The sequence below is a fragment of the Engraulis encrasicolus genome, chromosome 6 (assembly GCF_034702125.1).
Source record: "Engraulis encrasicolus isolate BLACKSEA-1 chromosome 6, IST_EnEncr_1.0, whole genome shotgun sequence".
NCBI classification, from domain to species: domain Eukaryota; kingdom Metazoa; phylum Chordata; class Actinopteri; order Clupeiformes; family Engraulidae; genus Engraulis; species Engraulis encrasicolus.
Window position 1 is genome coordinate 43,785,086 of NC_085862.1, and position 27,814 is coordinate 43,812,899.

General features: G+C 43.7%; 1 protein-coding gene across 1 annotated transcript in view; it reads right to left on the minus strand.

Annotated features, from left to right (window-relative positions):
• ankrd13c (ankyrin repeat domain 13C) overlaps positions 1 to 27,814 on the minus strand; it is a 53,546-nt gene that overhangs the window by 1,806 nt on the left and 23,926 nt on the right. Inside the window, exons 5-12 of the mRNA XM_063201716.1 lie at positions 20,777 to 20,822; positions 18,054 to 18,120; positions 16,598 to 16,742; positions 15,019 to 15,150; positions 12,998 to 13,159; positions 4,063 to 4,142; positions 2,988 to 3,086; positions 1,535 to 1,635 (exon numbers count right to left, since the gene is read on the minus strand). Coding sequence (XP_063057786.1) covers positions 1,535 to 1,635; positions 2,988 to 3,086; positions 4,063 to 4,142; positions 12,998 to 13,159; positions 15,019 to 15,150; positions 16,598 to 16,742; positions 18,054 to 18,120; positions 20,777 to 20,822 — 832 coding nt within the window. The remainder of the gene's footprint in view (positions 1 to 1,534; positions 1,636 to 2,987; positions 3,087 to 4,062; positions 4,143 to 12,997; positions 13,160 to 15,018; positions 15,151 to 16,597; positions 16,743 to 18,053; positions 18,121 to 20,776; positions 20,823 to 27,814) is intronic.

A 27,814-nucleotide genomic window follows, 5' to 3' on the forward strand; every position in this document is an offset into this window, starting at 1 on the left:
TATGCGCGCACACACACACAAGGCTGAGGACAGAGAAAGGATTCATTCTCATTAACCTGTGCTATTGTAGGTCAGGGATTGTCACGCACGCACGCACACACACATTGTGTGTGTGTGTGGCCAACCTCAGCAGATTTCATCCACTCATTTGCTTGTTCATCATTCTCTCCTCATTTGCAGTTCAGATCAGGCCTATTGTGTTGTTTGGCACAAATCTACTGCACCACATATTAGGCTTTAGCCCCCGTTGCAATATGCAACCACCTTTGTCTAACATTTATTTATTTATTTGTTCATTTCAGTTCCATGAAACAGCCACATTTTACAGTAGGCCTATGCCTAAAGTGTATGGCCTGGTGAAACACAATTTCAATCTCCTGTGAAATGCTACAAATTGTCAAAGCACACTTTTGACTTTGACTGGTGACAGCATGTCGGTAAAAAAAATGGTGCTGGAGAGAGTCAAAAGTATGACCCAAACCCTTAGAGCGTACGGTAGGAAAATCCTCCCTTACACAATACAAAGACAATTGAGGATTTAACGGCTTCCTCTCAGCAGAGCCGTAAGCGTGCGCGCTCATGTGACTGTTCCCGTTTCCTGGAGATGAACATGGCGTAGTGACACACACGCCATCCTGAGATGGTGCAGACGTGCTTTTAAAGCAGCTACAACACAGACACAGGAAGGAAGCGCTCTGGAGACTGGCTGTGTGACACACACACACGCACGCACACACGCAGACGCGCACACACACACAGACGCGCACGCACAGACGCGCACGCACAGACGCGCACGCACACACACACGCAGACGCAGACACACACACACACACACACACACACACACACACACACACACACACACACACACACACACAGACACACGCACACGCGCGCAGGCGGGCACACACACACGCAGACGCGCACACACACACGCACGCACGTACGCACACACACACACACACATGCACGCGCACACACACACACACACACACACACACACACAGTTTATAATTAGCAGGGCACACTGCTCACATCTTGATGTCATCCTGGAAATCTGTGCTGAACTGTACTGTGTGCTAGTAAGTGGCACACTGTAACTAAGGTCGTAATAGTACTGTATAATAAAAAGTGCCAGTGAAAATCCTCTCCATAAGATGCGCTTCGGGTTCATCTTGAGGCGAAAACTGCTATATCCTACATCCCTGACAGGACAGCAGCCCGACTGAGCCTTGAGTATTTATTTCTAGAAAGAAAGTCTGGGATATTTGGATATCGCTTCGTGAAAGTCTCCTCCTTACGCCAGTCGTCTCAATGAAAAGCCATTACATTAGCAAAGTCCCACTGGACACATTTTACAGAGTTGCCTACAGACAGACAGGCAGACAGGCAGGCAGACAGACAGACAGACAAACAGACAGGCATGCAGACAGACAGACAGACAGACAGACAGACAGACAGACAGACAGACAGACAGACAGACAGACAGACAGACAGACAGACAGACCCCAGGCTGGGGGATTGTAGCACCTACCTAGTTTAACAGGGAACCCAGGCGGTAGCTTCATTTGGACAAATTCTCTGAGTTTATTAAAGTGCTTAAAGGGGGCAATGACCTCCAGAACATTCAACAGTCTGAAACGCAGACAGACAGAACACAGAAAAACACATCACCACCACTGCCAACAACACATTCTCATCATATTAGCAAGGCTCTCTCTGTTCACTTTTAGTGGGCAGATGATCCTACAATGTGCCGTTTCAATCGGTCCAAATAGTGGCTAGGTCATCATAGGTCAAGTTTTTTGTAGCAGAAGTCAGGAGGTGCCACCACAGCCAATGGCACAATTAAGTTATGGATTAAATTAGGAATTATAAATAAATTATTATTTTATACAGTAGATTCTAAATACAAAATATCAATATAATACATTGTAATATAAATACATATTTTTTTTCTGGATTATATACAGTATAAAACATTCAGTACAATTACTTAATGTACCAACCCAACACAATAGCAACATCAGCTGTGGTTGTGGCAAACATCAATGACCCAGATTAGGGATGCAAACAATTAATCGATTAATCGACTTTAAAAAACATTAATCGCAATTAATCGACAATTCAACTGACAAGAGACCCAGGTGAAATGGGCATGTGAAGAGTGTGTGTGAAGAGGGGTGTGAATAGTGGGAATATTTCAATCACCTTTGGATTAAAGAATTGAAATAGAATTAATTTAAATGTGGTATTTTATCTCAATTTTTAATTAAAATGTTTAGATTTACTCGTTTTTTTCCCCCCGAGAAACATTGAGATTTCGGGTGGAAAACGGTGCTTATCAATTAATCGTTAGTCGATCAATAAGACTATCAACTAATGATTAATGAATTAATTGATCATTTGCATCCCTAACCCAGATACATCAAGTGGATTATCCACATGGGTAAAAAAAATCAGCAGGTTTTGAGGAAACATGAAACATGTCTGATAATGTTTCACTTTCTGATGGTCGCCCTTCTACCTTTACTGTTACTAACTGAAAATAACTTTTCTTTCTTACATGCTACATCTCATCACCTGTACGGCAAAAACACATCATGTATTTCTTGATTTCTGAACGTCAAAGCACAAATAGCATTGATCGCCCTTTGAACAATTCTTTTGTTGTCAAGTTTTTGTGCTGAAAATAATATCTTCAATATATTACAAAGAGGGAGGGTCGCATCGCACACCAATACACTTCTCTGCTCTCCTCGGAGATGCTTGGGTAACTGTAGGCTTTGATGATATGTGAAACGGCTCTGTGTTTCGACTGGACTACTATACAGTCCGCCCCTGGGTCACGCTCGGCTATTGGGCACTTGCCTTGTGATATGGTTGTGCCGCGAGGTATAAATATGCATTCAACTTGGGAGATTTCTGAACTATAATACACTTTTAACAGTAAATATCATTATGGGTGGTGAAGGGGGGATACTTACGACTCGATGCCCAGGGGGAAATCCTGGCTCATGGCTACGGTGGCCTTGAAGTTCTTCTTGCTCTCCTTACATACTTGCTCCCTGCCTAGGTGAGGCGCTCTGCAACACAACACAGCAGGAGGAGCACATTAGGATAAGAATAGGACAGACATAGTCAATAAATACCCCACAGAGGATTTACAGACCCAAAACTCCCAAACACACACAAAAATTGTATTATGAACAAGGATGTGAATCATATACTATGGTATGTATAAGGGATGCAGAGATGCAAAATCACAATCTCAAATGAGGTAGCATTCCGTTTTGGTACCATTGTGCCAGCTAGCAACATTGCCATTAAATTGTAAACTTCTGGTGCCAGATGACGGGCAGATGAGGGGAGCAGGCACACACCTGAACTCAGATAGGGCAGCCATGGGGCCAAGACTATGCTTCATACAGCATCCATTCGCACGCACGCACGCACGCACGCACGCACGCACGCACGCACGCACGCACCTGCCCTGTCTTTTGTGATAAACATGGCAACATTGCTGAATGAGGCAGCTGTGTGCTGGGGTCTGGATGGTGACTAGGTTACTACAGAACAGTGTTCGCATCCATCCGCTTTGTCCCTCCCTGCTGGACTGAAAACTGCAGCTTTAGCTTTGAACTAATGGTTAGGGAATTGGCTATTGGTATTGAACCATGACCCATACCAGTTAAAACTGGTGACCACCTCCATCCTCATCCATGGCTGAAGAGCCATTAAACAAGACATCTCACCCCACTTCATTCAATGACGCTGTTGTTTAGCCCATTAGAAAATGTGTCTAACATTATCCTAGTAATAACATCGTAATGTGTTCAAAATGATCACAAACCCAAAACATGTAATTTCTAAATATTGCATATCTTTCTAACAATCATAGTCATTATTTCATGGTAAAAAACGCATTCACATGGTTCACACACATTCAAAGGTTCCCCGTCTCCCTTGACATACATGAACAACAAGATGATAAAATAGTAGTATTTCAAATAAGTATGCAGTATAGACAACAATAAGTACGGAGTGCAGTAGAGGACATACTTTCCGTTCTCGGCCGTGATGTACTCCTCCCAGGAGACGGTGTTTGGTGAGGGAGCTGTGAGAGACTGTCGCCTCACCGGCTGTACAAAAGGAAACAGAAAAGCAGAGAGATAGGAAGAGGAGAGAGAGAGAGAGAGAGAGAGAGAGAGAGAGAGAGAGAGAGAGAGAGAGAGAGAGAGAGAGAGAGAGAGAGAGAGAGAGAGAGAGAGAGAGAGAGAGAGAGAGAGAGAGAGAGTGAGAGGCCAACATTAGGAATTTCTATTTCATTTCTCAGCAAACCTCAAAACATTCACCCAAATGTGTTTAATATAGTATACCTGACATCAGTGAAAGCCAATGCAAATGTATAGAAGTTGTACCCAGGGTGTGATTTGTAGGGGATGGGGAGAGCCTTACCTGCCCCCAAAGCTTTTTGACAACTCACACCCTGCTCATATCAACTTTAAAGGCATAGTGGACAGACAGGAAATGGGGAAACAAGTTATTGAAACAAGCCACCAGAGGGAGCTCCTGCATAACTAATTTCAGAGCTCTGACCTCATTTAGCACAAACTAAGGCCACTGAGGGGAAAAAAAACAGGCGCATCTGGAATAATAGAACAAACAGTTCCACAGTGGTAAAAGTTTCGAGTTCGAGTAAAACACGTTGGTTTTGGCACTTTCAATCTACAGACTGCACCAGTTAGGCAGTAAACAGGAAATGACTCATCAGGAATACTAAAGTTATGGGGAAAGCCTCAATCTTGTGCACTCCAACATCAATGAAAACACCCATTCCCCGAGCAGCCTACCAGTGAGTGCAGAGAGAGAGGCGTGAGCGGAATGGGTCACTTGGATTCATTTGGACTCCCTCCTCCCAGCTCTGCCTCTGCCGCACTAACCTCTACCACATTACACATCTCAGCACTGAGACTCTGATGTTACACCTCTGACTCATTCGCCAGACGGATTCCTAAAGAGAGTCCATGTATGGGCTATATGTGTGGGGAGGTGGGTCTGTAACTTCCCAACACACAGCATCTTTCATGAATTCATCAAAGACACTACAACTCTCAGTAATGGTACAACTCTGATGCCTCCGTCACATTTACCAGATGGATTCATACATGGGAAGTGGGGATGTGGGGATGTGGGGAAGTGGTTCCACATCTTTCATCAAACGATGTCGAACCAGTTTGTTAGGAATGCACACTCCACTAGCCTTGGCACACCTGTTATGCAATGACAACAGCTAAAATAAAGCATGCCAAATGTAGAAATTTTACCATGACATTCTATTACAGCTGCATGAGGGGAGGTGTGTGTGTGTGTTTGGTAGAGTTCAATGTGTCCTTAAATAACCCTTTCTCTAATCACTGGCGGAGAGTCCTTGACCACTCTCTGCTTATCATTACCAGACAGATCAAAGCTAACTGCACCCAAGATAATGACAGACGCACACACTCACACGCACGCACACGCACGCGCACGCAGTCTGACACATCTGACACAAACACACATGTGCAGTCACATTAACGTATACACCCATAAAACTCATAAATCTAGTGCTTGCTCATTGCAGCAATGCTTTGAGTAAAGATGCCAGTGTACACAAAGCTAACGCTCTGCCAGACCACGTCCTTACGCCCAGACAAACAAAAGATGCACACAAACACACACACACCTTGAGCCCTGCAAACTTATCAAACCTTACCGCCAATAAAGTCACACATGTACACAAACACACACACACACACACACACACACACACACACACACACACACACACACACACACACACACACACACACACACACACACACACACACACACACACACACACACACACACACCACACACACACACACACACACACACACACACACACACACACACACACACACACACACACACACACACACACACAGACAGACAGACAGACAGACACAGGCACACAAACCCCTGTACCAGTCAAGCCTCTCTGAACAAATAGTGCACTAGATACTACCACCCAGCAATACCACTATCACCACAACAATCTACGACAAACACTAGATACGCGTGCAAGAACACCCACATACTGACTCTTAACACACTTGTGATTTCTATGACACATTACATAAAACCTATTACACATCGTAAGCCCTGATAAAGTACATGCTGCACATACACACGCACAGGCACACACAGACACAGACAGACACACACAGTGGTTGGGAAAATGGGGAGTTGAGGTTGGGGGGAGGGTGGGTGGTCAGTGGTGTAAAGCGTAAACCAAAACACACCGGGAGCTAGACACGCTTAAGGGATCACTGAAAGATTTGCAGCGTGGAATCCCGGTGCTTGTGCAGGGAAGTCTGGCTGGAAGGGGGATTGGGCCGGGATGTAGGAGATGTGGTCGAGCTGGATGAGGCCACATGTTTTCCCTGCGCCGCTGCTTCCGCTGTGCAGGTGGGGGCCGGGGGCCGGGGGCCGACACCCAGGCATACAGGCACGCCGCCCTGGCTCAATAGCCCAGCCACGCAGCCTGCTTCCTGGAGGGATTTACTGGTTATGGTGGGGTGGGAAGGGCTGGGATGGGATGGGATGGGATGGGAAGGGGGCCGTATGCATTGCAGGTCGTATGCATTGCATGCTGGTGTGATACAATTGGACACACATACTCACACATAGGCATTCATACAACTACTGTAACTACAGTACGCACACACACACACACACACACACACACACACACACACACACACACACACACACACACACACACACACACACACACACACACACACACACACACACACACACACACACACACACACACACGCACCACACAACCATGCAAACAAACACTAAAAACTCTTCATTGACTGCACATGCCGCGCTGGCTCAATAGCCCCGCCACGCAGCCCACTTCCTGTAGGGATTTACCGGCTACGGTGGGCTGCGCTGGGCTGCAGTGGGGTGGGGGCAGACAGGGAGCATGCTATTGTGACAGGGCATGCCTACAGACACGCACTCACACATACTGTACTACTCTCTATATACTCCACCACACACACACACGTACTGTACAACCATCTACACACACATACTGTAAAACCATCTGCACACACAAATACACACAACCGTACAGCATATCCCGCACATGCACACGCACACATACACACACACGCACTACTAAAAAACACAAACACAAAACACATACTCAGACACACAGGCGACTGCACACAAAGTAACATGAGTACACATGCACGCACACCCACGCACGCACGCATGCACGCACGCACGCACATACACACACACAGACACAGACACACACACACAGTATACACACAGGCACACACACAAATGCACACAAATTCCCACGTTCTCAAACAGCCAGATGACCCAGATACAAGTCCATCCAAACACATCCACAGACAGCAGTGTTGGCCCTATTACTGCACCCAGCTCTGCTCTGCTCCGCGGGCTGTCTGCCTGGGGCTTCTCTCTTAAGTGCCGTGGCTGAACAGAGCCGGGGCCTATGAGCACAGGGATTTACTCGTCTTTTCGGACACACAGACAGACACACACACACACACAGAGGCTCGTAGACACACATGCTGATGCACGTAGATGCACACGGACATGACCGTAGGCACGCACGCACGGCACGCACACACGCACAGGTCTGTAGACACACAGACACACAAAAAACTGATCCCTGTGTGAAAAAAACAATCCCGCTGCCTCCACTTAGAGTTGGATCAGCGTGGCTACACTGCAACCAGCCGTGCCATTCTGCACGGGCCGTAAACAAGGAGCATACGCATGACTGAGCACACTCACGCTCACACAGACACGCACACAGACACGCCAATGCCCGCTTCACCAAGACCTGTTGTTCCGTCTATATGCCACGCACGCACGCATGCACGCATGCATGCACCCACGCACGCACGCGCACACACACACACGCGTGTACGATACTTCTATGATGTTCATTTGGGTGAAGATCAAACACTAGATTGTGTATTGAATTTAAAGGGACACTGTGCAGGAAATGGTCAAAAAAGGTACTGCAACTATGCTGCTCATTGAACTGGGCTGCCTATTGCCAAATTTTAACTTTTCATCAAAGTTTACTAAGTAATAAACTAATATTTTCTAGTATGGCCCAAGTAAAGTCATTTTTGCAGCTAAAAATGGCTATTTTTGGAAATTCAAAATGGCGGACCATGGAGAAGATCCCCCTTTTCATGTATGAAAAGTGCAATGTTTCCACTCATACTGAATACTTAGAATTTGATGGCGGTGATAAATATTCATGAAAAAGGTAACATTAGTGAATGGGTAGCATGAAATCTGGAAATAAACAACTAAAAATCTCACACAGTGTCCCTTTAAAAACAAACCATAAATTATCATTGTTAAATTTGTAAATCATCTGTTCACCAAGATTAAAGGACAGACACATACACAGACACACACACAAAGAACTATTAAAAAGAAACATAAACAGAGCAAAATAACTAAAACATTGTCATGGATATTTACATTCATTGAGTACGTTATGGTTATGTGATGTGATGTGATGTGATGTGATGTTATGTGATGGTAGTAGTTCTGCTGCTATGTAAAAAATAAAAAATAGAAGAAAAAAAAAAAAAAAGAAGAAAAGAAGAAAAGAAGAAAAGAAGAACCCGAGTGCGATCCACTTTCTCACCTTCTAGGTTTTGTGATGGGACATACAGTACATACTGCACTGCATTCACCCACCACTAGGAGGAGTGTTCACTGTGACTTGTACCTCACAGTGCTCATGCCAGAGGGCACGGGAGGTTGTGTGTGTGTGTGTGTGTGTGTGTGTGTGTGTGTGTGTGTGTGTGTGTGTGTGTGTGTGTGTGTGTGTGTGTGTGTGTGTGTGTGTGTGTGTGTGTGTGTGTGTGAGGAGAGGGTGAAAGTGACCGTGAGGACTTTATGTGTGTGTGTGTGTGTGGTGTGTGGTGTGTTGTGTGTGTGTGTGTGTGTGTGTGTGTGTGTGTGTGTGTGTGTGTGAGAGAGAGAGAGGTTGTGCGACCTCTTTGCAAAGTGCACACAGCCCATGCCAGTGAGACTGCAGTAACAGATGGTTTAGTGCTTGGCATTACATGCACAGGCTCCCTCTTCCCCAGTCTTGGGGGAAGATAAATGGCCATTTGACCTTGCAGACTTCATGTTGCCAGTCTGCCTCAACACTATCTGCGGGCGGATACTGACCACAATTGTAGGCAGTAACACACGAGCTGAGCTATGGTGACATGTTGAATTACTGCTGCACACACATGCACGCACGCAGGCACGCACAGAAATACAAACACACACACGCCCACCCACGCACGGGCGCTCGTGCGCGCACACACGCACCCACGCACGCAGCATGTTTATAATTTATTATCTGGTGCAACTTCTGTGGTGTTTTAAATACATTTTCTACTATTTCATTTCCCCATTGGAGTCCAATAAATTCAACACTTGACATGGCATGTAGTTTCTGAAGGGTTCACTCTTCACAATCCCCTTCAGTTATCCGTGCGCATTCATCTCTGGTTATGTGGGCTACTCGATTTAGGTCCGACTCCGAACAGTGGTGCCACGCTTCAGACACTTTGACCAGTAGTCTGACTGATTTGACACTTTGATTCTCACAAAATGACAGCTTTGAACATCACCGACAACAGTCTGTGAAACGGTGCTCAACCACAGCAATAGGTGTGAACGGCTGACAGGAAACATGCCTTTTTCCTTTGAGGGTGTGTGTGCTGAACAATGTCTGTTTGTGCAACAAGGAGTGTGCAATTTGTATGTGCAAGTTGCGCTTGCTGGCTTGTGTTTGCACCTTACAATGTCAGTGGGTGCACTGTATGTGAAAATCATGTTTCAATGTGTGTTTATAATCATATTCAATAATAATTTGTATGATCATATCAAGTGTCTGTGTATTGGGTGGTGGAAGGGGTGGCGCCAGTTAACCCGACTCTTGTCAGATGAATGTTGTTCCACCAAGCTCCACATGGCCTTCCAATGCGGAACTACAGGGGTTAGACAATGAAACTGAAACACCTGTCATTTTAGTGTGGGAAGTTTCATGGCTCAAGTTGGCCAGTCTGTTGGCCAATCTTCATTAATTGCGCATTGCACCAGTAGGGTGAAGTGTGAAGATTCAATTAGCAGGGTAAGAGTACAGTTTTCCTCCGCATTTCGCAATGCACACAACATTATGGGTGACATGTCAGAGTTCTAACAGGAGAAATTATTTGTGCACGTGTAACTGGTGCATGAACTGGTCCATGAAACTTCCCACACTAAAATGACAAGTGTTTCAGTTTCATTGTCTAACCCCTGTACATTCAGCTGGTGAGAATCAGGTCAGTGGGCTGCAGGTGTTTACGTGACCATAACATGGGGCAGACAGTACAGGGTGCCGTGCTTAAGTGTTCCAAAAGTGTTCCAACAGTGTTCCAAAAGTGTTCCAAAAGAGTTTCTCACCCCCAGAGTCCAGCGAGAGAGCAGCATCTCTGCCTTGGCAGTAGAGTCCTGGGATAGCACAGGTTACGTCAACAAAACACGCCCTTCATGACAAAGCAAAAACCACCATCATGCTAAACTCCACAGACTCTTCCATCCATCAAAGCCAACAGCCCAGCCCCTCCTCAGGAAGCATGCCAGATTGGGTCACCTCTCCTGGGCAAGAAGCCACCTGTGTCTCCCTGCAACAGGCCCCAGTAGCAGTAGCAGTGGAGGCAGCGTAGCCCAGTTGGTTGGCCCCCTGGTCTTAAGGGGCCAGGGCTAATCTGCTGGCTGGCCCAGTTGGATATGCGCCCAGATTGGGGTGGAAGGGGCCATTGAATGCTGATGAGGTCGGGCGCTGTGATTGGAGAGAGGGGGCGCAGAGAAGCGGAGGGTAGGGTAGGGCAGGCCAGCCCAGCCCAGTCTGTCACCAATTGAGACATATCGAGTGATTGAGCCGACCGCAGACACACAATGACACATTATTCAAGGCGGCTGTGCTGGAAACTGCTAAGTCATTCGAGACAAGCCGGGGCTGCCACAGATAATAAGATGTGGCGAAAGAGTGTCATTAAAATGAATGGTTTGCTGTGATTTACTATAAACCGTGCCTAGAAAAGACATGTGTGGTATGTGTGTGTGTGGGGGGAATCCGATGACGTCAAAGAAAGTTTGCCCTTTCAAGAAGTAAACTTTGACAAATATAAATGCTACATAATATGACTTCATAGGACGGGGATAGAATGGGTAGCTTTTGGATTATTACATCTTTTTTTGTACTGGTGCTGTCAAAGGGTACGGAATAGTCACCATCATTTTAAACTTTTGTCCGTGAATGGTATGTCCATGGACACTTTGCCTGGTTTTGTCTGTGCATTTGGTATCACAAGTTCTGATAATGCTTTTTGCCTGTGCATTTGGTATCACAAGTTCTGATAATGCTTTTTGCCCATCACATGTATATTTTGGTAGGGGCTTCAAAAAGAAAATTATAAATGTTTCCACCACAGAGACCAGGAGAAGGCCTTGGCTGTGATTCAAATGGCTATGGCACTATACTGTTAAGCCGGGGACCCGGGTTCAAGTCCGGCCCCAGGTCATTTCTCGATCCTCCCATATCTCTCTCCCAATCATCTCCGGTTTTGTCTACCAAATAACAAACGCACAAAAGTCCCCTTAAAAATAAAGACCAGGAGGAATAAAATATAGCCCTCTGGCTTCGGGTTATGACTCATCTACCGCTGTTGAAGGGTACAAATCAAATGCGGTTAGACAAATCAAATCAGAGAAGGTGTGGAAATCAGAGCGCCATTCAGATTGCACTGTCCTTCATATTGTGACGTGAACTGTTTTAAGAGATAGCACTCAGAGCGACGTGCCCACATCTGACCTAGGATGGAGACATTTCTAATCTGCGATGAGAAATCTTCCAATCTTCTAAACTTGAACAGGTTTCCAACTTACTTTAAATAGGAAAACTTTGAAACTTTCTCCATTGCATTTAGAGTACATTGACCTCGTTTGACCTACATTGAACAGATTTGTTTATTTCATGGCCACAGTAAGTGTCAAATTATAATGATAATACTGAAATGATATTCTCTCTGACATTCTAGATGTGGAAAGGAGGGAATAGTCATACATTGCATTTCCCATAAACTTAACGGTATACAGTACACTTGTGCAATAACGAGCAAACAGACAACAGAAAAACAGAGAGAGAGAGAGAGAGAGAGAGAGAGAGAGAGAGAGAGAGAGAGAGAGAGAGAGAGAGAGAGAGAGAGAGAGAGCGAGAGAGAGAGACAGAGAGAGAGAGAGAGACAGAGAGAGAGAGAGAGAGAGAGAGAGAGAGAGAGAGAGAGAGAGAGTGTGTATAGAGTAAAAGGGAGGACGGAGAGAAAGATGCAAACAACCAGAAAAAGGCAGAGAGAAAGAAACAGGGAGAGAAAGACAAGAGGCCCACAGACTGGAGGGAAATAAGAATGTGTAAGACGAAGCAGGAAGGTTTTATAAGACCATTTCCTAATGAATTCGCTTTCATCTAGTACAAGAAAGGAAGAAAAGCAACAAAATGGCAAAACAGGTAAATAGTAAGAGATATGAAGCAGAGCTCACTCCCTCCCCTCAAAGTTCTGTCCGAGTACAAGAATGAAAGACAGCAAGACAACAAGAACGGTAAAGAGTAAGTGAGAGGTGAATAAGAAGTCACTCCCTCACCTCGAAGTTCAGTACGTGAAAAGTGAACCGAAATGACTGACTGACCTCGAAGTTTTGTTTGAGTAAAAGAAACAGAGATAGCTAGACAGGTAAACAGTATGTGCGAGGTGAATCAGAGTTCGCTAACAGACCTCGAAGTTCTGTTCGAGTAAAAGAGCGAACAACAGCAAGACAGGTAAATAGCAAGGTGAATCTGAGTTAGCGGACTGACCTCGAAGTTCTGCTCGATGATGTTGCCTCCCTTGCTGAGGCTCTCCATGATGGCCTTGTTCCTCAGGATGTCCTCCTCGCTCAGGTGCTCGCGCCGCTTACGGGATTCCAGCACCAGGCCGTTCACCAGGTAGAAGTCCGCCAGGAAGTTACCCACACGCTCCTGGGGGAGGGGGGGCCGGGGCAGACACAACCACACATGCAGGCACAGACGAACAGACAGACAGACAATTTCAAACGTTTGTCCAGATAGAGACTAACAGTAATATACTAGTATAATATAAAAGTATATATCAATCTACTACTACTACTACTGTATATACGCATACTGTATACAGTCAAGTGTCACAACAGACACACACAGACACACACACACAGACACACACACACAGACACACACACAGACACACACTCACAGACACACACTCACAGACACACACTCACAGACACACACTCACACTCACAGACACACACTCACAGACACACACTCACAGACACACACTCACAGACACACACTCACAGACACACACTCACAGACACACTCACACTCACCAGATAGACTTACTGAAAAGACAAAGGTGATCATGACACAAGGCTAGAGGGAGGAAGGAGGTCATCCAAGTCATTTGTGCTTGATTAATAATCTGATGAGACTACCCAGAGGAGAGAGGGGTAGAGTGCAAATTAACTATCAGCATGCCATCTTAAGCCCATCTGTTTGTCCTGGACACAACTTGGACAGTACTTACACCCTAACAGCAGGTGTTTGCACTCAACCATGCTACAATGAAGAGCACAATAATCTTCAGCAGGGCTCTGAGTAAATACCCACCAACCGGTGAAAATGCTGGTGAAAATTCAGCTTGGCTAGGCTTGTAGAAAAAAAGTAACTAGCCACTTTAATCCATTTTGGCTGGTGAAGAAAAAAGTTTTAGAGCCTTGCTCAGTAATATCCATAGGAGCTCTTCACTAATGAAGAGTTGATTGGAGTGTGAAAAGACAGACCTTAGCCAACTCTCCTCTGAGGACAATCTTCCAACATGGAGATTACTGAAGATTGTTAATTCACAACAAGTGCAACATCTTTCTATTTTAGTGTAAGTGCAGTCTGAGACCCTGTTCATAAGTATATGGATATTTTTTAGTTCTAGTTCTTAATTTTTAAAAACGTTCCCCTTCACAATGGTGATATTTTTTGTTTATTCCCATGCCATGTAAATGGGATTAAAGGGGCACAAGGTAGGATGACGTTGTTTGCGCGGTGCCCATGGCATCGTTTGGGGTTTTCTGACAGCGGACCGTGGAAGTGGTTGCGAGACTCATCGTTCACTCACTAATGAATCGCACAATCATCGAATGACTCAGGACAGTGATTAATTAAACCTACCTGGACAAAATTGGTCACATGGATAATAAAATCCGTTTTTAGAAATATCTCCATACGTGCAGTGTTGGGCTGTAATGCATTACTTTTTGCTGTAATGCAGTAATGAAAGGCATTACTGGGCAAAAAAAATCTGTAATATTTACTTTGTTACAATGCTAAATAATTTAAGTTACAATTGCATTAAAATGACCTGGATTTTAGTGGTATTTTATTCAGTGTGGTGGGTCAGAAAGAAGCGATTCCTGAACCTGGTAGTTTTTACTATGTATGCTGCCAAAAACACCTCCTGGATGGCAGGTGAAAAAGTCATGACTCATGAGCTTATTTCACACTGATAAATTGCCAGATCAACATTTCTACAGTTCTTTTGGAGAAAGTAACTTAAGTAATGCAAAAGTAGTGTAATGAATATAATAATGAATACATTTTGAATATAGTAATATTGTACTGTAAGGGATTATTTTGAAAAGACAGTAACATGTAATCAGCAATGCATTACAGCTTTTGAGTAACTTGCCCAACATTGCATACGTGTAACCAAGACCTTGAATTGTGCTTCAGAGATCCATACAATGCAAAGAACACGCAGTCGTTGGATCCATATAATACAAACAGATCCAGTTGTTGGAACTGACCGTCTTGTCCTCCCTGAAGAGCCATCCGGTCTGTGCTCGTGAGAAGGTTATGGACTTGGTGGAGAGGGTGGCAGAGTAGATGTCACTGCTCATCAGAATGTCCACCTCCTCCTCCGTCTCCATCTCCGACTCCTGTTGGGGACAGAGGACATAGATTAGTGTGACCCACGGTCTTCCTGCGCTAGAAACTCCTCTAGTTGGCATCCATTACATTAGCCTGCTAGTTAACATCCTTTACATTAGCCAGCTAGTTAACGTCCGTTACATTAGCCTGCTAGTTAACATCCATTACATTAGCCAGCTAGTTAACATCCATTACATGAGCCAGCTAGTTAACATCCATTACATTAGCCTGCTAGATGGGAGGGATGGTGGTCAAGGGGAGGGGAGAGGAGAGCTAGCTAATGAAAGCCCTGCATTTAGTTTCTATGTAGACAATATATGGCATATAAAAAAGATTTGTTTAAATCACAGAAATGTCACCCTTGTGAAAAGTTCAATCTTAAGCTTTTTTCTCTTTTCTACAACATTGAATAAATTAACTTTCCCTTGAGACCCAAAGTAGGACGTGACTGGAAGTTCTCCGAGAGAGTCAGAGCCTTTGCATGCTAATAGCTACACAACAGAACAGCACAAATGCAACACAAGCAAATGATCGACAAACGGAGTCGCCCTCTTTATTGTTGTGTTCTTCTTCTATGATGTTATAGATTAGTGATTGTGATTTTAACGGATAAACGATACAGGAAATTAATCAAAGCTGGTAGCTATAGCACACCCTGCCCAACACATTTCAATACACACACACATACAGTAATGTAATGTCACATTTCATAGTGACACATTTCATAGAGCTTTGTGTAATCATTTGCCATTGCAGGAATTCATTAGCTGATACAAATAGTACACGTGAGACAATTCATTTTGGAAAAATCTCTCGCCTGACTGCAATCTGCTGACTACTAACAGCGTATGCATTGTTTTCTTACACTGTTAAAAAAGCACTAGGGCACACTTGGAATTGTTTTACTGGTGTGCAATAAAAGTGTTTGAAAGGTCAAAGATTAACCAGATAAGGGTGACCTGACGCCTCTTTCAAGAACATGAAAAGCTATGGCAGTGACCCCTGTGACCCTGCCTGGCCAGGCGGAAAGAGGGACTAGTGACTGAGTCACTGACTGTGTAAGTGTGTAGTTGTACACATGTGTGTGTGTGTTTGTTCTGACCTTGTAGTGAATGAGCTGGTAGACCCTCTGCTGTGTGTATGTGTGCGCGTGTGTGCCCGCACGTGCATCTGTGTGCATGCACATGTGTCTGTGACCTTGTGGTAGATTCGCTGGTAAACTGGTAGACATTCTGCTATGTGTGTGTGTGTGTGTGTGTGTCTGTGTGTCTGTGTGCATACGTGTTTTCGGACCTCATGGTGGATGCGCTGGTACACGTTTTGCTTTGTGTGTGTGTTTGTGTGTGTGTGTGTGTGTGTGTGTGTGTGTGTGTGTGTGTGTGTGCGTGCGTGCGTGCGTGCGTGCGTGCGTATGCGTGCGCGCGTGCATGCATGCGTGCGTGCGTGTTCTCGGACCTCGTGGTGGATGCGCTGGTACACCTTCTGCTCGTTGTCCAGCACCACAAAGGACTCCGCCGGCGGCGCATCGCCATTGAAGATGAAGCTCAGGTCGCCGCGCTGGCATTTCATGTCCGTGAAGTCGATGAGTGTCGTGTCGAGCCTGGAATTAGGGTTTGGGGGCGGACGCAGAACAAAAGGGGACAGACAATGGCAGCTGACGTCAATTGAGGGGGGTAACTGAACACCATAGGCGTGAATGAGACCGAAGCAAGAACACGTTTTTAAAATGGTCGCCTGTTGCCATGGGAATGAGAGAGGGGACCCTGAGCTGATAACGTCAATGGGAAGTGTATAACAGGGGAAAAAAATTGAGTTCAGAATAGTAATAAAGCTAATGTCTGCTGCTTTTATTTAAGACATTAAGTGTTGATGAATAGTGTAAAAGCCGCATTTTAGAATGCCAATTCTTTAAATCAGTTGTAATGAGAAAGTGAAAAGCCTTTTTTCAGCATGGGCCAAAGGCCAGTGAGTGTGCAAATTTTATGCTGGTTTTACCACTAACTTACAGTAAGTAGCATTGGCATTGACACTACGCTGTGTCTGCCTTCTATCAGGGGATAAACGTGTCCCAGTGTTAGAACTACGACAAACTCTGTGTCTGTGTGTGTGTGTTTGTGTGAGTGTGTAATGTGCATATCTGTGTGTGTAGACACGCCTGTGTCTGTGTAAACTGTGCGAGTGTATCAGGTAATGACTCTGCACATACACCACAGCCGCTTAAGCGTTTCCGGCACTTTCCACCCTCCTCTAAGGGCCGTGATTTCACACTCCAGTTAGCGGCGCTTATCATTAGTCATGCTGAGCTAGGCAGTGTTGACAGTGAAACGGAAACGCACGCCAAAGCAGATTCACTGAAGGGATTTATTGCACTGGCCAAATTGAGGAGGTTAAAAAAGACAACAATACGCCTTGTTAAATGTGGTGCTGAATTCTGACCTTGACATGGTACAGTATGTGTGTGCGTGTATGCGTGCCTGTGTGTGTGTGTGCGTGCGTGCGTGCGTGCGTGCGTGCGTGCGTGCGTGCATGCGTGCGTGCGTGCGTGCATGCGTGCGTGCGTGCGTGCGTGCGTGCGTGAGTGTGTGTGTGTGCTCTGATGTTTGACCAGAGGTTCCATTAAATCCCTGACATACTTTGTCCGTGTGTGTGTTTGAGTGTGTGTGTGTTTGAGTGTGTGTGTGTGTGTGTGTATGTGTGTGTGTATGTGTGTGTGTGTGTATGTGTATGTGTATGTGTGTGTGTGTGTGTGTGTGTGTGTGTGTGTGTGTGTGTGTGTGTGTGTGTGTGTGTGTGTGTGTGTGTGTGTGTGTGTACGCGTGCGCGTGCGCGTGTGTGTGGGTGTGAAAGGAGGGAACAGAAAGCAGTGATGTCAACCAAGGACATTCGTAATGTGACAAATGGCAGCTCTCACCTGATATTGATGCCCTGTTTGTAAATTTTGCAGGCGTCAGATGGAAGTATTCTTGACAGTAAAGGCACTGTGAATACAAACACAAAGAGATGCACACACAAGACTGTCAAAAACACCTTGCAGGTAACTAAAGGGAAACATGCATATAAACATGCGCACACATGCACATTGCATGACATTACATTACATTGTTACATTGCACTTAGCTGACCCTTTTGTCCAAAGGGACTTATTTTTGTTACATGTTAGTACGTACTGTAACTACAGGGTAGTCAATGGTTAGTCTTTGTCATTCACATTCATATACCGGTACACCTTTTACCAAAAGCACCTACCAAGATAAGCAAGAGTGTATCGAGAGCTTATGATATCGATCTACAGCTAACGGTACAGACGAACGGTCCAGGAACACAATATTCACAAAGAAAATATTAAATGATAAAAAGTAGCCGTTGCCTGCCAGCTGGCTCCCTCCACTACACTCTGTCTGCGCACTTCACACAATACATCAATGCAGACCATGGGTGGACATGCCGGCAGGTGATGAATGCAGTTTAAGACTTCAAAGCGATTACCCTGTACGCTGTGTTCTATGTACCCCACAAGAACAAAGGAAGATGTAACACTCAAAAAGCTACACATCCTCCTGTGCCCTTGTGCAGTCGCATTACGTAGCGTTCATACTACAGAATTTACGTCTTCAAAGGACAAGCTCATATTGGCGTCATCAGATTCCCATGATATTACCTTGAACGAGACGCGCGCACGCGCGCGCGCACGCGCACGCACGCACGCACGCACGCACGCACGCACACACACACACACACACCTCTTTTTGCTACACAGAACCTGTGGGCCTGCCTACAGCCTGGGCCCTCCCATCTACACGTTAACATACATATCTAGTACTGTAGGTGCTCTGCTCAACAGCACTTGTCATAAGATGATGTGGGAATTGAACCTGCAACCGTTCAATTCAAAAACCTATCTACCAACACATTATACCCCACTGCACCACACCCTTAACCCCCCTCAGACACAAAGGCACAGGCACAGGCACACAGACACACAGACACACAGACACACAGACACACAGACACACACAAAGTAACAGCTAGGAAAGACTAGGATAGGAAAAGCCTGCCTCTGGGTTGCTATTAAATGTTTAATGCACTAGTCTTGTCCGGGGAGGATGCCAAAAGAGGTCATGTAAAGGCTTTTCCCGCTTCAGAGGCCACACAAACAACCACTTCCCCGCTACACAGCCCCCTCCTCATTCATTTATTCATCTGCCCCATGTGGAATGATGCTCTTTAAATGCAGAGAAGTTTGTGTCTGTCAAATATTAAGGTATGCATACACAGCCATACGTAGCAAGAGTCTTTCCAAGTCCTTTTCTAGAATGGAACCGCACACCCCAACAATGTGGCAAACCCTTTGCTAGCTGTTTACAGCTCACCAATGTTCTACTTCTCCATACCACATTAAGAAAAAAAAGGAAATTACTACTGTATCAAATTCAAACTCTGCATTTCAACTGGTTGTTTGTTCACTTGGTCATTCGCAACTGACTGAAGAGTACTAGCCTAACATGAGATAATGTCTATGGAGAAGACATTAGAGATATAATAACTTAAAACAACGTCATGTCCAACAAAATATCAGTCGACATATCAAGCTGCAAAGCATTGGAATTTGGTCCACAAGATGTCTCAAGCAATGTGCCACTGAAACACCTGCGTTCTTCAAATCACAGAAATAATCAGACAACAAATTTGTACTCCAATTCCACTGTAGATTATGACCAAATTGACAACAACGACTGCAGAGAATAAAATTAAAACTAGGAAGGATGTAAAGGAGGCAAGTAATGAATGACTCTCTACACATACTGACAAGTGTGCACTGCTTGCATTGGACATGGCAGCTTTGGAACAGCAGGGGGAGTGTTTTTCAGCAAACCCAAACCGGTCACTCCCTCTCTCATTCATGACTCACTATTACCTCACTCAACAGTAACTCATATCTGATCCAGGGAGTGTTTCCTACTAGACTAAAGCAAATGTGTGTCATCATTACATTGCATTCTAGAGAAACTTTAACGTAATATGAACGTCATGATGAACTTGCTGTCAGCATAATGTTTGGCCAGAAGTGCGTCTTAATATGCGGCCTTGCCTCCTCCACTTGCCTCCTCCACTTTGTTCTCGTCATGATGACATCACTGACAACAGCATTATATTTCAATATCTTGCAAAAGCTCAATTGTAGAGTCTTTTTCTCACTTGCAATTGGGATGGTGAATGAAAAACAGTCCCTCAAAAGTTGTTGTGGCTAGGCTGACAGCTGGGAAACTTTATCGTTTTCTCCACGGAGGAGGGGCCAGGAGGCGGGACGAGGAGACAAGCGCAAGTGGAGGAGGCAAGGTCGCATATTAAGACGCACTCCAGGATGCCAAGAGGCTATCTTGGTGGCTCTTGATTACATCCTCAGGAAAGCCTGCCTCCCCACATGAAGCAACTTCCTGTAGGAGTTATAGTTTGTTTCTGTTTATTTCCAGCATAGCAAGGACTTTCTTTGCAGTACATTTAAATTTGAGTAGCCTAAATGATGCGGGCTACTGAGAGAGTGGCAATCAACTCCTACCATGAAATAAATAAGGGCTTGAGACACAAAGCTTGTTTCAAAATAAGAGGCACCGTAAAATGATAACATGAACTCACCCCAGCTTTGGAAATCCCAGTGCAGCTCTAGGTAAAAATCACCAAGCTGAAAGACAGAGATCGATAACAGAATTATTGAATACAACAGACTCACACAGACTTCACTTTTAAGCTATTTAGGAAAATAGCAGTGCTATAACAGTTTGTTGATGTTTATTTTTGTACAAATCTGTGTGGTGATGGTGATTTTTTCATTACAGTCAAACAACCTTTTTCAATTCTTTTCAGTTCAGTTCATTTTTTTATTCAGTTTTTGAAAAATGACACATTTGCAGGGGATGACCAACGAATCATCAAATGTTTAAAGCTCTAAGAAAAAGGTCTAAGAATTTTGCAAACTATATCCTTTCTCCGTCTCACATTATAAAAGTGACAGAAAAACACCAGGACACACCCTGAGCCCAGAGATCATCAGAGATCAGCACGCACGCACGCACGCACGCACGCACGCACGCACGCACGCACGCACGCACGCACGCACGCACGCACGCACGCACGCACGCACGCACGCACGCACGCACGCACGCACGCACGCACGCACGCACGCACGCACACACACACACACACACACACACACGCGCACACACACACACACACACACACACACACACACACACACACACACACGCACACACACACGCACACGCACACGCACACGCACACATGCGCGCACACAGAGGAAGGAGCCAACCCTCCTGAGATCTTTGCTCGTGCCCAGTGGCCATCTCTGAGTGTGAGTGAGCCCCCTCTACTCTGCCTGTGCAGAGAGTAATCAGATACGGTAATCAAGTCACTGGCGGTCAGGGGACGGACGCTGCGGTCGATGATGAGTGGCACAGGGAGGATGCACTGGGCTCAGAGTGACTGCTGCTGCTCCCTCCGAGAGAGAGAGAGAGAGAGAGAGAGAGAGAGAGAGAGAGAGAGAGAGAGAGAGAGAGAGAGAGAGAGAGAGAGAGAGAGAGAGAGAGAGACAGAGAGACAGAGAGACAGAGAGAGAGAGACAGAGAGCGCACGCATGAGAGAGACAGACAGAGAGTGCGCGCGCGAGAGAGAGAGAGACAGAGAGTGCGCACGAGCGAGAGAGAGAGACAGAGAGTGCGCCCGCACGCAAGAGAGAGTGCGCCCGCACGTGAGAGAGTGCGCCCGCACGCAAGAGAGAGTGCGCCCGCACGTGAGAGAGTGCGCGCGCCCAAGAGAGAGAGAGAGAGACAGAGAGAGAGAGAGAGAGAGAGAAAGAGAGAGAGAATCCAACCCATCGATCCCGAACCCCTTCCGTGTCCGTCTGAGTGTTTTACCCAACCGACTGTGCCTCCTGTCAGCCACCACTAACAACATAAACACAACGCAGAGGGCGAGCAGAGGTGCCAGAGCCGGCAGGCGAACGCGGGAGTGCGCTTCAAAGGGTTACATATGGCCATGAGGACTGAGATGCGTTGCCTCAGAGACGAGCACCTCAAACACATAGAGGAGCTCCAGAGGGACCTGAAAGACCTAAAAGAGTCCAACCTGACCACAAGGACTGAGATGTGTCGTCTAAAGAATGAACATCTGACAGAGGTTGAAACATTCAAGAGGGATATCGCCATGTTGAAAGAAGAGCTGAAAAGACATCCTACTAGACCAACACCAACCCACTACAATCCGGACACTTCATACAGCACAGAGCATGTTACAGTGAAAAAAGACAGCCATAAGTCACTCAGTAACAACGTGTCACCAACACCTCACACTGATGAACTGCCTTCAGAAATGGACCAACACAGGAACACACAGCGAAGTCCAAAGAAGAGAAATCGTTTCCATGAAAACTCAAATCCTGAAATCATACTTCTGAGTGACTCGAATGGAAAGTACATCAACATGAAACGCCTGTTCCCAAAACACAGAACACTGAAACTGTGGTGTCCAACTACATCTTCTGCTCTCAAAATACTGGACGATGAAAGACTCAAAGATGCCACACACATTATCATTCACACAGGCACAAACGATCTAACATCAGGATGGACTGACGTGGGGAAAGCCATGAGGGAGGTAGCGTTGAAAGCAACGACTACAGTACCAACAGCCAAAATTCTAATCTCATCCCTGCTACCCAGACTAGATAAACCTCCACAGCAAATCCAAGAAATTAACAAAGGCCTCCAACAGCTTTGCTCGACCACTCCACAGCTAAACCTGGTGGAGTATCCAAACATCCGTTTTGAGCACATGTTTGATCATATCCACCTAGAAAAAAATGGCATTAGAATAATGGCAAAAGCTATGAAGGATATAGCATTGGACCGTATTGAAAGTGAAAATCCAAAAATGTTCCAGACACCTATTGAGGAAGATCAGAGCCAAAAAAACAGAACAATGAACATTCAAAGCCATGACTGTGTGTTAGGGACACAGAGAAAGAACATCATTGCAACCAGTGCACCTAAGGACACTCAATACACTTAAACAGCGACAGTTGCAAAGCCATCACAGACAGAAGACATGAGTAACCAAAATAGAGACATGCTGGCACTGATTTGTTCAAAGTTACTCGTCTAATCAACCACAACAGTATGTACAAATGTATACTCATTTTATGCTACCTTCATTTTATTTTAACTTTTAATTTCACTCTTTTCTTTTTTCTTCTTCTTATTATTTTTTAAATATTTTAAGTGAAGTTCAAGTATAGCAAAGCATTTCTTATAGTGAAACATTAGATATGTTACTTGATTTAGTTAAGTTAAAGAATGTTTAAATAACATTAGATGTGTTACTTGATTTAGTCAAGTTGAGTATATTTAAGTTTAAGTTAAGTTCCACTGTAAGAACATCCAATTCAACATATTAACATGTCTTTAAGCATACTTGCCTGGAATATTCAAGGCTTACATTCATCTACTTTTGGTTTAAAAACAGCAGATCCTTATTTCATGTCATCAATTAAAAATATAGATATAGTTATTTTAACAGTAACATGGTCAGACAAGAACAATGCTTCTAACTGCCCATGTAATTACAATACACTGGTCATCCCACCTCTAAAGCAGCCCAAGGCAAAAAGTGGCCGGCTCTCTGGGGGCATCATAATATGGTATAAGGAGAACTTGACCCAGCAGATTCAATTAATCAAAAAAGGAAAATATCATATATGGCTAAAGATAAGTGACAACAACAACCTATAATCAACCCCTGTTTTTATGTGCCATATACATACCACCACCAAATTCACCATATTGTGAAGAAAATGCATTTGAAAAACTTCAAAAAATGAAATACTACATTTTCAAACAAAGGGCTATACCCTGATTTGTGGTGACTTCAATGCAAGAACCGGAAGGGATAAAGATTTTATATCTACAGTTGGTGACGATCACATATCTGAACTAAGTGCTATTCACACAGAAACACTTAGAAAAAGAGAAAGCTTTGATACAATAACCAACAAAAGTGGAAAGAAATTACTGCAAATGTGCAAAAACCTTGGTGTCTATATTGTCAATGGCAGAACATCTGGTGATTTTTTAGGAAGACACACATACTGTTCTCACCTTGGTAACAGTGTTATTGATTACGCAATAACAGATCTGCCTCACAATAAAATCAAGGCATTCATGGTCATGCCACAGTTGGCACTTTCTGATCACTGTCAAATTTAAAATTCTACTGGACATAGAAAAAAAGCCTATAAAACCTGACAACACAAGACTTATACCACTCCAATACAAATATAGGTGGAACACAGATAGCCCACTGCGATATGCTGAGTGTTCAAAAACCATTTTTATAGAAAACCTTTTTTATAATTTCTTATTCACTTCCCACACCACGGATCGTCAATCCATTAATTTAGCGGTTGATGAAGTAACAGGTATATTCCTCCAGATAGCAAGATTGTCAGGTGTTATAGAAGAGAGGCAAGCACATACATGTAGAAAGATAAAACATACAAAAGGAGGATTGGTTTGACAGTGAATGTTTCAGAGCAAAACATATTCTAAGAGGACTATCAAATAGGAAACATGGAGATCCTGCAAATGAAAGATTATTCGCTTGGAATACATCACTGCTCTGAAACATTACAAAAAACTCCTCCGATTAAAGAAAACTGAGTTCATGTCATCCAAACTAGATCAGATTGAAGATGCTATTGATAATAACTCCTTTTGGAACTTATGGCACAAATTGGACAACTCCAAGAAAAATAACCCACTACCACTAACAAATGGGAAAATATGGAAACAATATTTTGAAGAGCTTTACACATCCAAAGACGACCCAATAAACAAAGAACAATTAAAGATTCTTAAACAATTACAAGAAAAAGAAAAACTAGTGTCTTACCAATGTGAACTAGACCACCCCATCTTACTACATGAACTCAGCAAACAAATTAATGCCCTGAAAAATGGAAAAGCAGTTGGAATTGACTATGTCTCACCAGAAATGTTAAAAAATAGCACCCCACTTGCACGAAAAGCCATACTCAAATTATACAATCTAGTTATAAGGTCTGGTTGCTTCCCCACAATGTGGAATAAAGGTTTTATAACCCCAGTATTTAAGAAAGGAGATCAAATGAATCCTGAAAATTATAGGGGAATATGTGTTGCAAGCATCCTGGGAAACATATTGTGCAACATCTTAAAATCTAGAATTCTCACCTTATTAGAAAAAAACAATACCCTGAACAAAAGCCAGATAGGCTTCCTCCCAAAATTCCGGACAACTGATCATATCTACACACTCAATACACTGCTAGAACATCATGTTCAAAAAACAAAGGGAAGGATATATGCATGTTTTGTTGACTTCAAAAAAGCGTTCGACACCATCTCACATACAGGTATGCAACTAAAAATCATAGAGAGTGGCATAACAGGGAATGTTTACACCTTAATAAAAGATATGTACCAACACAATCAATGCTGTGTAAAAATCAAAGATAAAAGAACAGAATTCTTTAAACAAGGTAGAGGCGTCAGGCAAGGCAGCAGCTTAAGCCCTATACTTTATAACATCTTTATTAATGACCTGGCAAACACCATTGACCAGTCAACATGCCCAGGGATTAAGCTGCAAGACACAATTATTAAATGCCTCCTCTTTGCAGACGACTTAGTGATATTATCACCAACAAGAGAGGGACTACAAACAAATCTTGACCAATTGAATTCTTATTGTAAAAAATGGGCACTATCTATTAATACTGAAAAAACAAAAGTGATGACATTCCAAAAGTACTCAGCAGCCACGAAAGAAACAGATTTTAGAATTGGACAAACTATCATAGAGCAAGTAGCAAATTACAATTATTTAGGACTTTCTATTTCAAAAACAGGAAAATTTGATCAAGCACCAAAACAGCTAGCCGAAAAGGCTCAAAGAGCATATTATGCAATAAAGAAAAAGCTATATAAATTTGACCCACCAATTAAAATTTGGCTTAAACTATTTGACACTGTCATCAAACCGATTGCACTCTATGGTAGTGAGATCTGGGGGGCTCAACTCAGTATAGACCATAGACAATGGGACAAAGGCCCAACAGAACTATTTCATATTCAGTTCTGCAAAGACATATTAGGGGTACACAGAACATCATCTAACATGGCATGCCAAGCAGAACTGGGGAGGTTTCCGCTTTCTATTGAAGTCAATAAAAGAGCATCTAAATTCTGGCTACACCTAGCTCATAGCAACTCTACATCATATCATCTAAAGGCCTTTCATCATAAGTTGGCCACAGAAAAAGACGTCCTCTTTAAAATAGCATATAAGAACAAGATAACACACTTAAGCCATATTACAAAATCTTTACTTATAGATATAGACAAAACAAACAAAAATCAGTATCTGGAATTTTGGGAGAATGAAATAAAGAATGATCAGAAACTAGACATATACAGGGCTTTAGAGAGACCATACTGTCTAGCGCCATATTTACTACAAGTTAGAGAAAGAAAAAAAAGAAGACTCATGACGAAATATAGAATAAGTGACCACAATTTGAACATTGAAAAGGGAAGACACCACAAAACGTGGCTACCGAGAGAAAGGAGAACCTGTGTATATTGTATAAACATGATCGAAAATGAAGAACACTTCTTAATTCACTGTTCCAAATACACTGCCACAAGACAGGTATTCTTTAATATGCTGAGAACAAAAATACCCAATTTTGACAACCTGTCAATAAAGGAAATGATATTTATATTATTGGGAGAAGACATCAACTATTGCTGTTTAGCAGCAGATTACTTAATGACATGCCACCAGTTAAGAGATGTTTGAACAATATTTTGTATGTATGTGCACGTATAAGCATGTAGGCCTATGTATTTATGTATGAGTACCGAAATAAAAAATATAGATTATATACATGGCCTACATGGTTAGTTTCCTTAAGAATAATTTCATTTATGTTTAATTTAACACAATTATTTCACTTGTTTCATTTTAATATTTGCATTAGTTTAATGAAAGACATTTGTTATTGTTTTTCATTCCTTTTCCTTTAAAAAAATTAAATAATTTTTTTTTCTTTTTTTATATATATATATATATTGTTTTTCTTCTGTATCAGCTTTAGCAACAATGATTGCATCATTCATGCTAATAAAGCTTTGTTTGATTTGATTTGATTTGATTTGATTTGATTTGATTTGATTTGACAGACAGAGAGAGAGAGAGAGAGAGTGAGAGTGTGTGAGAGAGAGAGAGAGAGAGAGAGAGAGAGAGAGAGAGAGAGAGAGAGAGAGAGAGAGAGAGAGAGAGAGAGAGAGAGAAAGTGAGAGTGTGTGGGTGTGAGAGAGAGAGAGAGAGAGAGAGAGAGAGAGAGAGAGAGAGAGAGAGAGAGAGAGAGAGAGAAGTGCATCTGAAGTGGTTCAAAGGCCCTGCTAATACTTACGTAGACGATCAGTACAGTGAGTGTGCTGATGTACAGTAGGTTGGTGAGTCATGGGGCTCTATGAGGTGATGCAGGGAACATGGTTCTCTCTAGGTGTGCTGATCACCACTGAAGCATATAGAACAGTGGTTCCGCTGAACAAACGC